Here is a 15610-nt window from a genome sequence, read left to right as displayed (position 1 = left end):
AGGACATGATATAGACGTTACATCTCTTTGAAGAGGAGCAAGGTCAGATACAATATCCAAGTCCTCCATTCTTCAACCTGTAGAACTGGAACAATCATTCCTTCCCCCATCGCCTCAGGTGTTCAGTCGTTAAGCTCGAGCACACATGCCGATTACGTCAGCCGCCGACGGCCGTTGAGCACGGGCGCACCTGGCAGCGACGTCACCCGCCGCCAACCGTCGCGCCAGAGCGGCCCGGTCATTGGCTGACGTTCCACTCTCCTCCCCCCACCTCCCCCCAAACCCCGGAGTGAGGTGGGGGAAGGGGGGGCAGACGCTCCACATGAACCTGCCCGCCGACTCCGCTTCGGCAACATTCGGCTGTTTCCGTGAGCGCCACTCTCCAACTTGAACAATAACACAATTACCGCAAGTTTCTCATCCCTGATTTAATGGTGTGCGTGTGATATTTTGGAAACCGTAGCCAATTATTGTCCCCTGCCCCTCCCCCGACATTGTATTGGAGCTTTTTTTTAAAAGAAAGAAATCCCTTAACGACCTGCAGCAAGTTTCTTCTTAGTCTTGCAGTGCTGGAGCTGACCTCGGCTATAAAATGACATAGTTTGAGGTTGGAGTTGAGATCGCTTCAAGATCCATCACATCGTTATGAGTTATATCCGTCAGCTCTTGGTGGTTGGTCTCTTTGCAAGTGTTGTTAGTGAATTTAGTAGCGGCAGGCGGTTCTACACCAACACCTGGGCTGTCCACATCTCTGGTGGGGCAGGGGAAGCCAAGAGGATAGCTCGCAAACACGGATTCATCAACTTAGGACGGGTATGGCTCATGCTAGTGAATGGTTAGTGCCAGCAAAAGTTTGGCGTATATAGAGCATTTTTCACCGCCCAAGTATGTCCCAAATCCAATAAACCGCCTTTCTTATACTGTTTATAATGCAGAACTATGCGACCAATTTACACACAGCAAGCTCCTCTAGATAATGTGATCACCAGATCCTTTGGGATTTGCTTTACTTAGAGCGTTGATAAAAGGATTAAATGTTGACATCTCAATTAGTTTTTTTTTATTTTTAAAAGGGTGAACTATTCCTATAGTATTCTGTGTTGAACCCAAACAAAATGTGCACAATTTTTTTTTTGTTCAATCCCTTTGCATGCTTGGGTTAGGATTGGAGTGGTGTAACACCAACATAATACTTGAGGGAAATAATTCTTTATAGGTATTGGCATGTTTTCTTTTCTGACTTATGAAAGATGGAGCTCCAATGCCATAAATAAAGTAGCTGCAGAGCTGTTTTAGGACAGGGATAATAAAGAAATGCAGAGATTTATCTCATTGTTTTGAGTATTAGGGAGTGCTGTAACAAGATGGGGTATTGTTGCTGATGGAAGCAAATGGAAATGACTGAGAAACTTTTATTGGGATAATTCAGTCTGCTATAGATGCAACTTTTCCCATTAATGTCTTTATCCTAACATGTAGAATAAATGTGGCATGTTCTTTTGGGGAAAAGTGTGTGGAGTTTAAAGCAATAGTTTGAGGTTTTTGCAACTGCTTCAATCCATTTTTGCAACACTGCACATGTTGGCATTTAATTTTAGCATCACTGTTAAGGAGTTTTTCCCAGTCCCAATTTGTGCTATAAACACTATTAAATGTATAAACCTCCTTTACATTAGCACTCCTACTTGAGTTAAATGAATCAAATTGTGGAATATATAATCAAGGCTGGTGCTTTGCTGTGCGATGTTAGTTGGAAACTTTATTTTTTTTTAATTTGGTGGTTTAGATTTTATGGGGAAGACTTCAGGAGTGAGAGTGATAGGTCTGACACTCCTTTTACTTTTGCTGCTAACTGTCTTAATTAACTGCTTGTACACACTTACTGTAGGATGTTGTGTGCAAAATAAGTGCTGTGCGTTAAGCAATTACATTAGTTGCATGACTTTTTTTTAGGAAGAGTTGATTTAGAGCTATTTAAGATGTGATAAATGTCATATAAGTTTAAGTGTTTGAAGCATGCCATTATTTCAACCACATTAACTGAAACTTATGAGAATCTGGGTTTGAAATGGCTATTTAGTGCACATTATGAAGATGTAATCTTACTGCACACGATGGACTTCACCTTCACTTTTTGAAGTAAAATTTCGGTGTCAGCATTAAGTTCTCCCACACTCTTCTGGACAGTGTTAATGACATTGCAGAATGCTTAATTGTGCCTCTTGAGTGTCTCAATTTCTGCTTGCTCTCTCCTGTTTGCCCACTGTCCAATCGGGGTAGGGAGACTTCTGTAAAATATTTTCACTCAAACAGTAAATGCTCGATTTATAGCCATTTGAGCTGTCTTCTATTTTTGGAAAAAAAAGGTTTTTGAAGATGGCCATTATTACTATTTTAAACACAAAGGAGTGTCGAAACGATCCATCAATCCACACCAAATGCGACATAGGCGACTGGAAAAGGAACCCAAGGTAAATTTCACTGTTGCATTATCAAACTCGTTTTTATTATTTGTTCATTAGATGAGAGTGTGGAGATTTTTGCCCTGGGGGAAGTGATGGTGAGCTACCACCATGAACTACTGCAGCCCTTTTGGGTGTAAGGGTGCTGTTAGGAAAGGAAATTGCGCTCTTTGACCCAATGAGTGAAAGAATGGTGATATATTTCCGAGTCCAGATGGTGTGTTGCTTGGATGGGGACTTGCAGGTGGTGATGGTATTCTTATGTATTTGCTGCTTTTATCTTTGAAGTGGTGTAGTTGTAGGTTTTGAAGGTGCTGTTAAAGGATCCTTGGTGAATTTCTGCAGTGTGTGTTGTAGATGCCATAATTGGAAGTTAATGCCAGGAATTACATTGGTACAATGGCTTGTGTGGACCTTCAGAGTGGCCATGTGGCCTAGAAGGAACATTGATCAAGGGCATTCACTTTCACCTTGTCTCTTGGAGTTGGGCTTTGCTTTGGTTTTGCTGCTGTAATGAGATGAGGAGCCAAACTTGCCCTGTTTGAATACAAACTGCATATTAGTGAGTCGGTCATTCTTGAAGTGCAGCTTGATTTCATTGTCCATCCATTCATTGCTTTTCTGATTATTTATTTGAGAGTAGACTGATGGAACAGTGGTTAGGTTTGCTTTGTTCTGGCTTTTTGTGCACAGGGCATACCATGACAGTTTTCCACATATGGTGATTCTAGTGTTGAACAGCTTGTCTTTATAGGCATGGCTAATTTTTGAGTACTCCTTACTCAAAGCCTGTCCAACATCTATGCAAAAGTTATGAGCATAATGGAATACACCCTCACTTTCTGGGGTGAGTGCAGCTAAAACTATACTCTATGAAGCTTGATCTCATCCAGGACAAAGGCTGCTTGACTGCCACCCCATATGTCATCTTCAGCATCCACCTCCTTCATAACTAGTGTAGTAACTCAGCTGTGTGTACCATCTCAAGATGCGCTGCAGCAATTTGTCAAGGCTCCTTTTTGATAGCACCTTCCAAACCCATAGAAACAAATGAGGACCAGTGCAGCAAATGCATAGGAACACAACCGCTGGCAAGTTCATTGCCAGGCAACCCATCATCCTTACTTGGGACTTTACCACCATTCCTTTACTGTTGTTGGTTAAAATCTTGAATTTCCCTCTCTCTCGCAGCACTATGGCAGTAACCACACTAAATGGATTGCAGCAGTTCAAGAATGCAGGGCAGTTGGGTATGGGCAATAATTGCTGGCCTACCCAATGTCCTGTGAATTAAAGATAATTTTATTTCTGTTGCATCCATGTCATTTATGGTGTTAATGAGTAACTGGTAGTGTGGCAAGGTGAAAAATCCTCATTCAAGAAATTGAAATAAGATTCTTAGATGGGTGTGGATTTGAACGCTTACAGTATGAGCAGAAGGAGATTGGAATTTTGATGTATGATTGACATTATTTGTATATCTAAACTCTGGTGTTTGGCAGAATGAAGTCATGCCTCACTTTGTTAACAATAGTGATCATTGAGGGACTTGTCAACGTTATTGCTGTTAGTTCTGATTTCTGAACTTGACTTCAGTGTCTGATGTGAAAAGTTATATGGCTACCTTTTATTATTTTAGGTGAAGTGGCTGGAACAGCAAATAGTGAAAAGACGGCAGAAGCGTGCATTTTCTGTTCCTTCAGATCCTCTATACCGTAAACAGTGGTACTTGGTAAGTTTGAGTATTTTGCAGGGGTAGTGACAGGCAGGTGGAAAGTGATGTAGCTAGCTTTCATTAGTACTCCATTTGAAAAAGATTTGTAAAGTAGTGTGACAATTTTTCTTTCCAAGGTCGTTGAGAAATAAGTTTTTGAATTGCTGTAACAATTATTCATTGTTATTACAGGCACCTTTTTTTAAAATACTGTTTTATCCTTTACTTTTGGGCATTGACTTTCTCTCTGGTTTTGGGTTAATTTCTTGAATCAACATATGTCTTGTTAACATTGTAACAGCCACCACTTTGTACAACTGTTCCAGTCTCTTGCAGTACCTGTAGTAACACCTGTCCTAGGTGTTTTATTACTGTGATTTCTTTCATCTTTTGCTTTTATTCATGCTGTCAGAATTTTATCTATCACAAGGCCATAAGAAACATTTTTTTTTTCTTTTTGTTGAAGGTAACTCTTACAGTTCTAAACTCTGAGCCAGTAGATCAATTCAAGCAATCTGGTTGGTCTTTTCTAGATGGAAAAAATCTCAAATCATTAAAACAACGATGGATTCTCGTTTTGTGACAACTCCAACAGTTCACGATTCATTCTGTCTTGGCTGTTTTAAAGAGGAAATGAAGTAATGACAGAATTCATTATAGGAATCCTGTCTAACAGTACATATTCCATCTACCTGTGCTGACAGATTAAGTTATTGTGGCAACTGGTCTAACTTGGAAAATATTGACTAAATGCTGGGAATTCAGTTCCTCGTTCTTAGGACCTGAGAACCACAAGATATCAGTTGCAAGAAATGGGTTGCTCATTCCTGGTTGCTCTTAAATATAGTGGTGAACTGCCTCCTTGAGCCATTGCAGTCCACAGGCTGTAGATTGACTCACAATGCTCTTAGGGAGGAAATTCCAGGATTTTGACACAGCAATGTTGATACATTTCCAAGTCAGGATGATGAGTGGCTTGGACTGAACTTGCAGGTGGTGGTGTTCCCATGCTGCTCTTGTCCTTGCAGATGGAAGTGATCGTGGATTTGGAAGGTGCTGTCTGAGGATCTTTGGTGCAATATGTAGATAGAACCACGGCTGCTATTGAGTGTAGGTGGTGGAGGGAATGGATGCTTGTGGATATGGTGCCAGTCAAGTGGGCTGCTTTGTCTTGGATGGTGTCAAGATTCAAGTGTTTTGAAGCTGCACCCATCCGGACAAGTTGAGTACTCCTGACCTAGTGCCTTGTAGATGTAGGTGGACAGGTTTTAGGGAGTCGGGGTGAATTACTCACTACAGTATTCCTAGTCTCTGATCTTCTCTTGTAACCACTGTTTATGTGGTGATTCCAATTGAGTTTCTGGCTGATGGTAACCCCAAGGATGTTAATAATAGGGGGTTTCTGCACAATGTTGTTCAAAAGTTACTTTATAAAAAATATAATCTTAAGTTCACTTAAAAATCAATACTGTTTATGCCTGTGCAGGTTTATCAACTCAGTTCAATCATTTATAAATGGCTGCCTTTTGTTTAAGTTTGGCTGGAGGGCTTTAAGGAAGGATGGCAACTTGACATGAGTTTCTTAGCACATGGTATTAAAAGACTAGACTTGTAAAGTTACTAAAAATTAGATCCTGCTGCTGCATTGCATTTGGAGTAAACACTGGGCATTGGTGCCTTTTAATTTAAGTAGCCTTTAATTATTTTAAAATTTAAGGCATAGATTTCTTCAGTCACATTTACTTGTATTTAAATGAATTCTGAAACCCCATGTTGCTTTTTTTTTTTTTGGCATCAAGAGACCATACACACTTGGAGGGAAATTGTGTGGCTTAGTTAAAGCAGCATGCTGCTATGCATGCAAATTGTGCTTCCAAATTTCATTTATATTATGCTTTCATGAGTGTCAGTTGTACAAATGTTGCAAAAGCAGCTAAAGAGGTGCTTTTTTTCTTGAGGAAAAGCAGCAGTTAGTTTGTGAATAGCAAATTCCAACAAACTGCAGTAATAATAGCCAGACAATCGGTTCTTTTTCTTTTTGGGTATTAATATTGGCCACTACATTAGGACAATTCCGCTGTTCTTAAATTGATGCTAAGGGGCAGTTGGAGCCTCTGTTTAATGTCTTGTCTGAAATATAGCAGCACCTCTCATGCAGACTCCTTCATAACTGCATGGTCACCTGTTTTGGTGACACAATCCTCTGGCTTGCCTAACAAAAGTAAATGTCAGCCTTGAACCTTGCCCTCCTCAATTCCATTTTTTGTGAATTCTGTCAGTACTTTTGTTTTGCTATTTGGAGAGTGAGTGACCAATGCTTCAAGAGTTTGACATTCGAGAGTTTAAATTAATGAATCTGTACAATGTCACATATTTCTAACTTCTGGCAGACTAGCTTCTACTTTTTGTGGTGAACTGTTTCTTTTGTGCCTTTGGTTAAAATGTTCATACTTTTGGGAACTTGTTGTAAAGTATTAATTTCCACTTGTTCCAGGGATGACAATAATATTTTATTGACTCTTTTTTTCAAAGCTAGCATCTCAAAACCTTTATGTTCATTATTTAGAACAATGCGATCCCTAATGATCTAAATGTTCTGTCTGCGTGGAAGTGGGGTTATACAGGCAAAGGGATTGTGGTCTCCATCCTGGATGATGGAATAGAGAAGAACCATCCGGACTTGGCCAAAAATTATGTAAGTTCTAATTGAAGTACCATGTAAATCCACTTTAGTCTTTATTGTAGCTGTTCACAAATGGCATAATGTAAGAGGACGTGCTTCAGAGTGACCAATTGTTTCATGAAATGAGAATCAACAACACTTCTTTCCACTTATGGTGTGTAAACCTAAACAAGGCAAGAAAATCTTTGCTTTATACCACCTAGTAAAGAATAGACTTAGGATGGCCTAGGTGCTCCACAGGCAATGAATTTAAATGTACCTAGATAAGTATCCCAAGAAAGTGCTGAAACAGAAATGAATGGGAAATATAAATGGGTAAATATTGGCCAAGGTGTCAAGAGAACCCCTTCTGCCATTTTTGAATTGAACAATGCTATGGGTAATTTATGTTCACATATATTCCCCATCTACCTGCATTTAAATTTATTAAATATGATACCTGAAAGAATCTTGTTCCATCAGTGCTGTGTCCTGTACTGAAATGCCTGCTTGCAATATGTGCCTGATTCTTAAGGTCAGACTTGAATGTACAATTTTGTGACTCCAGTCTGCTGTCGTCATGTTCAAGGTTGCTGATTAGCTTTCATGAAGAATAATTGAATATAATTACATTAGTTTAATAGCAGCCTTCTAAATCAGAGGTCCTGTTCCAAAGCTTTCTACTAACTAGATAAGTATGTGAAATAGTTTTAATGCACTTCCATCTGCTTCTGGAACTTTTATAATGCTTACAGTATTAATGCTTCAAACACATGAGGGGAAAAAAAACCCCTTCATTTGACCATGGCCTGAAATGGTTTTGGAGGATGCATTAGAGAATGAGAAGTGTAATACTTCAATAATACAAGTCTTAAGTCTGAAAAATATTTCAGAAGAATGTATGTTCAAGTAGGTATTTCCATTGAGTTATGTAACGTTCTAATGTAATGTAGTATTTTTTGGAGGTAGAAACCAAATGGTGGAGATCAATATGAATATCACCTAATGTTTTAATTAGAATACTGCTAAAAGGAATGAGCCATACAGAGGAGTCCGTTTGGCTGATCCAGTATTTACTTGGTCTTTGTAAGTGCAACTCCGGTAGTCCCACAATCTTGCCTCTTCCCTTTAGTCCTTCAACTATCCTATCTTTCAGACAATTATCTGAATCACCTTTTTGAAAGCCACTGTGAATGCCTCAACAACACATTGTATTTGAGGTCCTCACCACTCACTAAAGTCTTTTGAATGTCAAGTGTTTTCATATTGTATATGTGCAAATGCACCAATGAGCAGAATATTTAAATTAATACTAAAGGCAGATGGAATAGTATATTTTCAGTATGGTTGTTTCTTCAGTTTTTATAGCTGTGGTGGATCCTAGCTTGCAATAGATTTTCTGTCTGAAGACCAAGCAGGCTCTTTGTTTACTGCCTTTTATAGGAGCACTGCAATTATCATTTGAGTCCTTTTTGGTTAATAGGTAGTGGGGGAGAAAATCTCCAGGGGTCTACTCCTGCCTCTGACTAGTAACTCATGAAGAAAGCACATGTGTTTCTATTTGCTGAATATGTAACTGATTTCAGTTGTGATATTGAAAGGTCAATGTACCTAGTTAATTGTAACTATGAAGTTAATTTCACAAAACATAAGCATGATTCTGCAGATTTTCTGCTATCTTTTTAAGATTTTAAATTTCTTATTGCAGGACCCTAATGCAAGCTTTGATATAAATGATAATGATCCTGATCCCCAGCCCAGATATAACTTTAATGATGAAAATCGGTGAGTTCTTAACACTCCTTTTGCAGCTGAATTAGTGCTAAATGCACATACTATCCAATAGACTGTACGCTTATATAAAATAATGATTACTTTGTTTTAGACAGCTACCAAATGTATAGCAATTCAAAATGAATCTTAATCACCCTAGTTGTTGGACTTGCAAAATCCTTTCAATGTTAAGGTTCTGACATTTAATGGTTGTTGTTGTCATGGACTACGTGTGCATGTGTATGATAAAGATTCCTTACTCCACCCCTCCCTTACCCTGAATTTAAGTATCTCAATCTTGACACATGCACAAACACCTCTTCAACTATTTCTAATAAGCTGTCTGTCTGTCTTATTCTCTTTTGGTGGCAGGCCTCTAACGTTAGATGAAATTGATACTTTACAAGGTCCTCTCCTCAAAATTTGAAGAGGATTCCCAGCAGGCTAACTGTGTTTTCTGTCGTTTAATTTCTAGAAGCTTGTCTCTTCGGTGAACTTAAAATTGGAGAAGGTTGAAAGAATCCCTCTTAGGGTCACCCTGCTGTTAGTTTCTTAGTTGCTTAATAACTTGCAGCTAGTTTGATGGTTTTCTGGTAGAACTGTCTGCAAAACCAAGTGCTGATTGTTCTCCCCACCGCATTCCCCACGTTTCCCCCCCCGCCGTCCCATACAGTGGGGAAACAATCAAAATGGCTTCCTTGTGATGTAACTACAAAAGTTCAGTCCTTTCTTCAAACAAGTGGATGGTGTGAAGATTGATTTCAACTTTGTGTTGTTTACATCTGTGGATTCACTCACTCTGGTTTGGATGTGGAAATCTGAAATAACTGAACAAAGGCCGGTATTTACTTGCGCACAGTACATGACACTGATCTGGCAAGCTCAGAGCCAACTCCTAGAGTGAACAGAATCTCTGGTCTTGTTTCTATCTGTCACCCTGAGCTGCCTGATTGGACCAGGCCAACAGCCCCAATCAGGGAACTCATGTTGTAAGATCCACCTGGCTGACCTTGTTCCAATCAATAGAGTCCATAATGCAGTAGAAAGTTGGTGGGACCCATCTGTGGCCATCTTGTACACATTTGGAGGAGAAATGGGCAACTTTTAAATTCAGGCTGCAACAAACGGGCTGTTTTGAAGTTCTATAGCTTTGCTAATCCATCTTTTTAAAGGGATGTGAAGAATCCCCGGATGACTGAATACTCATATGTGTTCGTTTAGGTCTATCTGCAACTCAAATGCTGAAGGAGATACATAGCATTCATTTTAATAAACTTTGTGTCTGGTTTTAAAATATGAAAGTATTGAGTGGTTCATAATATATTACTTATGTTGGGGTGGAATGACCAAATGATTCACTCAACACCCAGGAGTTCACTTCCCGTATCAGAGTTTATCGAAATTACACCGGTGGGAGGAAAACCTCTGAAAATCCAGAGAGGTCTTCACCTAACAATGGAAAACATACATTTGTTTCATCCTGCTTTTAACATTTACAAACCAATTATTAATTAATTACATATAATTCCAATTAAGCTAGTCACATCACTGGCTAGAGATGGACAGGCTTGCAGTCAACCCCTCGGTCCTCCATGGTTTCATGATGTTTATCAGACTCCCTTATCTCCCGTCTTGGGAATTTTCACAATGGACACTGTATTCAAGGACATTCTTCCCCAGATATTTGCCTGGTGCACCATGTTAACTGCCAATTAATTGAATACTTGCCTATCACATGAGGACCTTTTAGATTCCTTATTAACCTCACAGGAAATACAGAAGAATTTTGGTTTTTTTTACTAACTGTTATAATATCAGTTCCAACAAAGTTGTGTGGTTACGCCTAATTTTAGAATTCTTTAGCTAACAAGCTGCAAGCAATTTCTTTCTTACAGTATTTACTAGGCACCCCTGTCTTTATCCTTGGGTGTTTTATAAAATGTTCATTCAACCCACATTCTAATGTCCTGCTAATTTCTGTAGTTATGATTTGTTTCTCCCTGTAATGATGTTGGGGACTGCTTTTACTTTTACCACTCCAAGACTGGTTTGCTCTTATAATTTTATTTGTATCTTTTCTCCCAAAGCTTTGTGATTTTATTTTTGTATGTATATAACTGAATCTACAACTATATCAGAATCTATATCTATGATTATTTGAAGGATCTTCACTAAAACCTACTAATAATATTGTAACAGATTGATTGATTAAATAATTCGAGAGACTCTCAAATTATAAAAGTGGTGTGAAATGTTCCTATCTATGTCTTATGCATAAGCAATAGAAGCTGCATATTCTATCTCTGTTCTGTTACCTTTGGCCTACAGAGCTACTGTTCTTCTTACTATGAAGACTACATTAATCAAATATTTCCCCAAGCACTCTAACTACTGTCAGCCATGTTTTGCAGCTAATACCATGGGCAGCTGTTGGCCATTTTGTGCTGCTTAGACATACGAAGCCCTAACAGAGCATGACAGTAATCTGTATTTAAGTGGAGCATGCCACAGTTACATGTTACATTTATTAGATAAACAATTAAGGAGGAAAAAAAAGCCTTAATTACACTTGATAGATATCTGGGAAATGAACCATTTTAGTTTTTTTTATTGGACAAACTCATGATGGAAAATGTGACAAGTTGAGGAATGTCTCTCCATATTCATCAAACAAGATGAATGAGCATTGAGCGTTTTTGGTGATGACTATGAAGAGGCTGCTCTGAATAATGCTGTGTTTGTGTCCACCTGAATGGAACTCTTTCTCCAAGGTCTTCAATAAAAATATAACACTTCCAGTAAAGCAAAGCAGCCTTAACATTGCACAGGTATTGGCCTAGATGATGCAAGTCTTTGTCTGATTTTATAATAAAGGTTTTAATGAGAAACAGCTAAGGGGACAAAAGTGAAATCTTTTTAGAGTTAACTTACATATTTGGAATGTCTTCTGCAAAAATAGTTGTGTATCCTGTATATCAATGAGGAGCAATGGCATTCCATATTTGTCTACTATACATAGTATAGCACTGGATTTGGTGTTTAAATGGTGTATTTTCAAAATCGCTTTGCAAACAACAGCCACCAGATGGCGTAAGGAGACTGTAAAGTCTTTTAAAATTGTACTTCTAAAATGTCCAAGAGATAACAGAAGTTTTCCAAATAAATGGGAAAATAATCTGTTGTACTGTGATATGTGGCTTGTGTTCCGTATACCGTGGGATTTTTTTCCTCCTGTTCATGATGAATGAGGAAGGCCTAAGTACTTGTGCTGAAGATACCAGATGTTTTAAAAATGTCTGAATAATCTTCTGTTCAAGTGCAGAGAGCTCCTTTGCTACTCCACATGGATCCTAGTCTAGGCTTTTGTCACTCTGTTTCAGATAGAATGCATGTGCTCCCATTACAACCTGTGCAGTATTATGTATATAACTTTTTTTTACACGAAGGAACCTTCCAATTCAATAATTCCAATAGCAAACAATTGAGTCTTAAAATGAAAGTTATTTACCCCAAAATAGTGTTTTGTGCATGCTCTACCTCCAGATTAGGTATGGGTTAAGGTAAAACACTGTTATGGCTTTAATTGTCTGTCTCTTTTGTGGTATGCCTGTAATTTGAGGTGGAGTTTATGCTTTACGAGACCTTCATTTTAACTAAAGCAAAACATTCTCCATAAGTTGCAAGATTCTTTGTCAAATTCCCAGGAGTTTGGATTTTTGAGTAAGCATTGCGGGAGGGATTCTGCCTTTCTTCTTTTTAGAATCTCTCACTTTCAAGGTATTACTGATTTATTAACTTGGCAGACTGAATGACTTGGCTTTGGGTGGACCTCTGCAGAAGTTTCTAGTAGTGCAGTGGTAACATTTGAGCCAGGAAGCCTGGGTTCAAGTCCCTCCTCCTCCAAAAGTATGTTGTAGCATGTCTGAACAAGTTGATTTCAGAAAAAGAACATCAGAGCAGCTACTAGTTGATATATGGGAGGAAAGATGGCTTCCTAGTCACATGATTCCACAAACTGTGTTTTTATATAAGTCAAGCACGGCATGTATGTTGATTCCAATCCTGTGTTGTCATTTGGCGCCTTCAGTTTGAGACTTCCTCCTTGAGACCGGGGAGTGGTTTCAATCTACAGAAGTCAGGTAATTCTTGGGGGCTCGTCTTTTGCAGCCTTTTGTGTTTGGTTTATATATAAAAAAAAAAAAGTCTGAAAGATCATGCCACACTTAGGCATGATACTCTCGTGGGATGTGTTTTTGCTGCTGGAACTGTAATAACGTATCAGACCTGTAATGATTTGGTATCTGCTCCTTGACGTGATGTTAAACCAAATATATTGACTTGTTTGGAGCATGCCATAGTTGTATGGAACTTTTTCTTCTACTACATTATCACTTGGAAATTTCTGAACTTGTTCATAATTCAAATTGCTTCTGGTTTGACTAAAGTGCCACTTAAATTTCTAAACTGAGAAATTGCGATCTTCACAAGCAAATGTGGAAGTCTACCTGCTGTTCCTGTGAAGCTATTTTAAGGTGTTATAAACTGATTTTTATTTTAAATGGATTAATTTAATTTTTTTGCTGCTAAAATACTAGGCTAACAATTGTTTAGTGGACATCTTTCACTGTTAGTAATAACTTCTAGATTCTGTCTTTTGGTTCATAATGCTCTGAATACTCCTGAACATCTGATTATTCAATAAACTGTCTTGTATTTAACAGGCATGGAACACGGTGTGCTGGTGAAGTGGCTGCTGTGGCCAATAATCTCTGTGGTGTTGGTGTAGCATACAATGCCAAAATTGGTGGTAAAGTATCATTGTCCCTATTTAAGAATGGCAGGCTTTTGATTTGCCTTCCTGGGAGGATGTTTTTAACTATCAACTTTTAGATCAATAACTTCTTGATTTGACGAACAAGTAGATCTGAGGATGAGCAATTCTTTTTGTTTAAAAGAAAGGGCGAGTTCTTGAATAGCATAACTTTAATATTTTAACAGCCTGGATTTTGTGGTTTGATAGCAAATTGTCAGCATTCACTGTTATGTTGCAAAGCCCAACATTGTCATTCACACGTGCAATTAAATGTGAAAATTCAGAAGTTGGCTGTCAGAGATTCCCTCGTCCTCTGAATACACTGCTAGGTTCTTGTGAGCACCTTTTATTAGTTGAAACAATGATGGTAATACCATTAAGTCTGTTAAGCAGTCAATTACTGAACTTTCAGGTTTTTAACTCTGTTCTTTAAATCAAATTATCTTTGTCAAATGTATTTGTTTTTTCTTTAATATATTAGTCACTCAGGCTGAATACCCTTTCTGGTCCTGAGAAACTGATTTATGAAATGTCAAGTTTCTCATTCTATGATATCTCAGATTTACAAAACAATTCCACTTTTTTTAATACTTCAACTTTAGATGTCTAATTTTTTTTTTGTTTTTTGCTTTTAATTTTAAAAAAATTAATTGGTTTTGCTTCCTTTGCTGTCTGTAAGAATTCTTTTTATTATGGTTGACTGCTTGACAAACTTAATGCAACAGCATGACTGTTGCTGTATACTGGAGATCCCCAGTGGCTAACACTGGATCTTTGTGAGCAACTTTCTTCAAGATCAGCAATGCACGCTGATACTTTGCTACTGAGTGCAAAATCAGGGACATGGATTTTTTTTTTTGTTTTGAAAGAACTGGGAACTTTGAATTCAAACTTCATTTTATACCTATGGTCTCTGTAAAACTGTGCATTTATGCTGTGATAAGAAATTTCGTGAAACAGATCCTGAACAGTAGGTAATGTTTGTCTGCAGTCTGGTCATCCTGCTGCCTCTTTTCCCACCTTCAACTGAAAGATGGGAAAAGACTGCTGCTTTTTCATCCCCTTGTCTATCTTGACTTCTTTGCAGCGCAAAGACCCTGCATGAGTCAATGAGGCTTGAAAGGAATATATTAGCGGTATGTTGCTAGGTAATCTGTTAGGCCTTCTATTCACATTGCTTGCAATCGTGCAGGCCAGTAAGCTCGTGTTAAGTTCTACATTAGAATGCAGTAAACTACCCATTTCTAATGAGGAGAACTTGTGAAAGATGTAGCCTATGCAGCAAATGACTAAATTCTTAAACCTTTGCCCTGAACATCTAAATTTTCCTCTTTCCCCTTTAAAAATGTTGTTGATTATTCTGAATAAATCAAGCTGTTGTATAATTCTTATCCAATCAAAACATAATTTTTTTCCCTTGACCTAGATAAGCCACGGGCACAATTTTTGAGCTGTTTTTTGCAATTGCCAGGAGATTGTGTGCTATTCTTCCTATGCCTGTTCTTGACAGACATGTTTATATTGACCTACACGTTCAATTTAACATGACAAAAACAGACAAATTATAGTAGCCAGATAGATGAAGTGTGACATATGTCGTCGGAAGAAAGAATCTGGAGAGTCGGTATAACATAAAAGATGTTACCCTAAAGTACATAGGACCATTTGGGCGGCACGGTGGCTCAGTGATTAGCACTGCTGCTTCACAGCGCCAGGGACCCGGGTTTAATTCCAGCCTCGGGCAGCTATCTGTGTGGAGTTTGCACGTTCTCCCTGTGTCTGCCTGGGTTTCCTCCGGGTGAGCTGGTTTCCTCCCACAGTCCAAAGATGTGCAGGCTAGCTGGATTGGCCATGCTAAATTGCCCATAGTGTTCAGGGATGTGTAGCCTAGGTGGGTTATAGGCGGATGGGTCTGGGTGGGAGGCTCCAAGGGTCGGTGTGGACTAGCTGGGCTGAAGGGCCAGTTTTCACACTCTAGGAATTCTATAAGACTTATTCTATAAGACCAGAGGAACCTGGGTATGTATGTGCGTTAATCACCAGAGGCAACAGCAAGCAGTTCAAGTGTATGGTATTCTAGGCTTTATTAAAAGAGGCAGAGTACAGGAACAAGGAAGATACACTGAACTTGTATAATACGTTTGACCATAGTTGGAACATTGTGCATAGTTGAGTGTGCCATATTT

The 15610-nt window shown here is 38.7% G+C and overlaps 1 protein-coding gene across 6 annotated transcripts in view; it reads left to right on the top strand.

Moving 5' to 3' along the window:
• Window positions 1–329: 329 nt before the first annotated feature.
• The window catches only part of LOC109936002 (furin-like), a 62546-nt gene continuing 47265 nt past the window's right edge, over window positions 330–15610 (top strand). For 3 of the 6 annotated variants that reach the window (XM_048614326.1, XM_048614327.1, XM_020534613.2), the window contains exons 1-6: window positions 330–813; window positions 2367–2471; window positions 4102–4194; window positions 6743–6871; window positions 8547–8623; window positions 13333–13418. In XM_048614326.1, coding sequence (XP_048470283.1) covers window positions 646–813; window positions 2367–2471; window positions 4102–4194; window positions 6743–6871; window positions 8547–8623; window positions 13333–13418 — 658 coding nt within the window. In that variant the 5' untranslated portion in view covers window positions 330–645. The remainder of the gene's footprint in view (window positions 814–2366; window positions 2472–4101; window positions 4195–6742; window positions 6872–8546; window positions 8624–13332; window positions 13419–15610) is intronic. The other 3 variants (XM_048614329.1, XM_048614328.1, XM_048614330.1) reach the window with 2 other exon arrangements.

Source organism: Rhincodon typus, chromosome 29, assembly GCF_021869965.1.
Source record: "Rhincodon typus isolate 14 chromosome 29, sRhiTyp1.1, whole genome shotgun sequence".
In the NCBI taxonomy this organism is placed as follows: Eukaryota; Metazoa; Chordata; class Chondrichthyes; order Orectolobiformes; family Rhincodontidae; genus Rhincodon; species Rhincodon typus.
The sequence above is the reverse complement of the archived record's forward strand: the minus strand, read 5'-3'. Positions and strand labels throughout refer to the sequence as shown.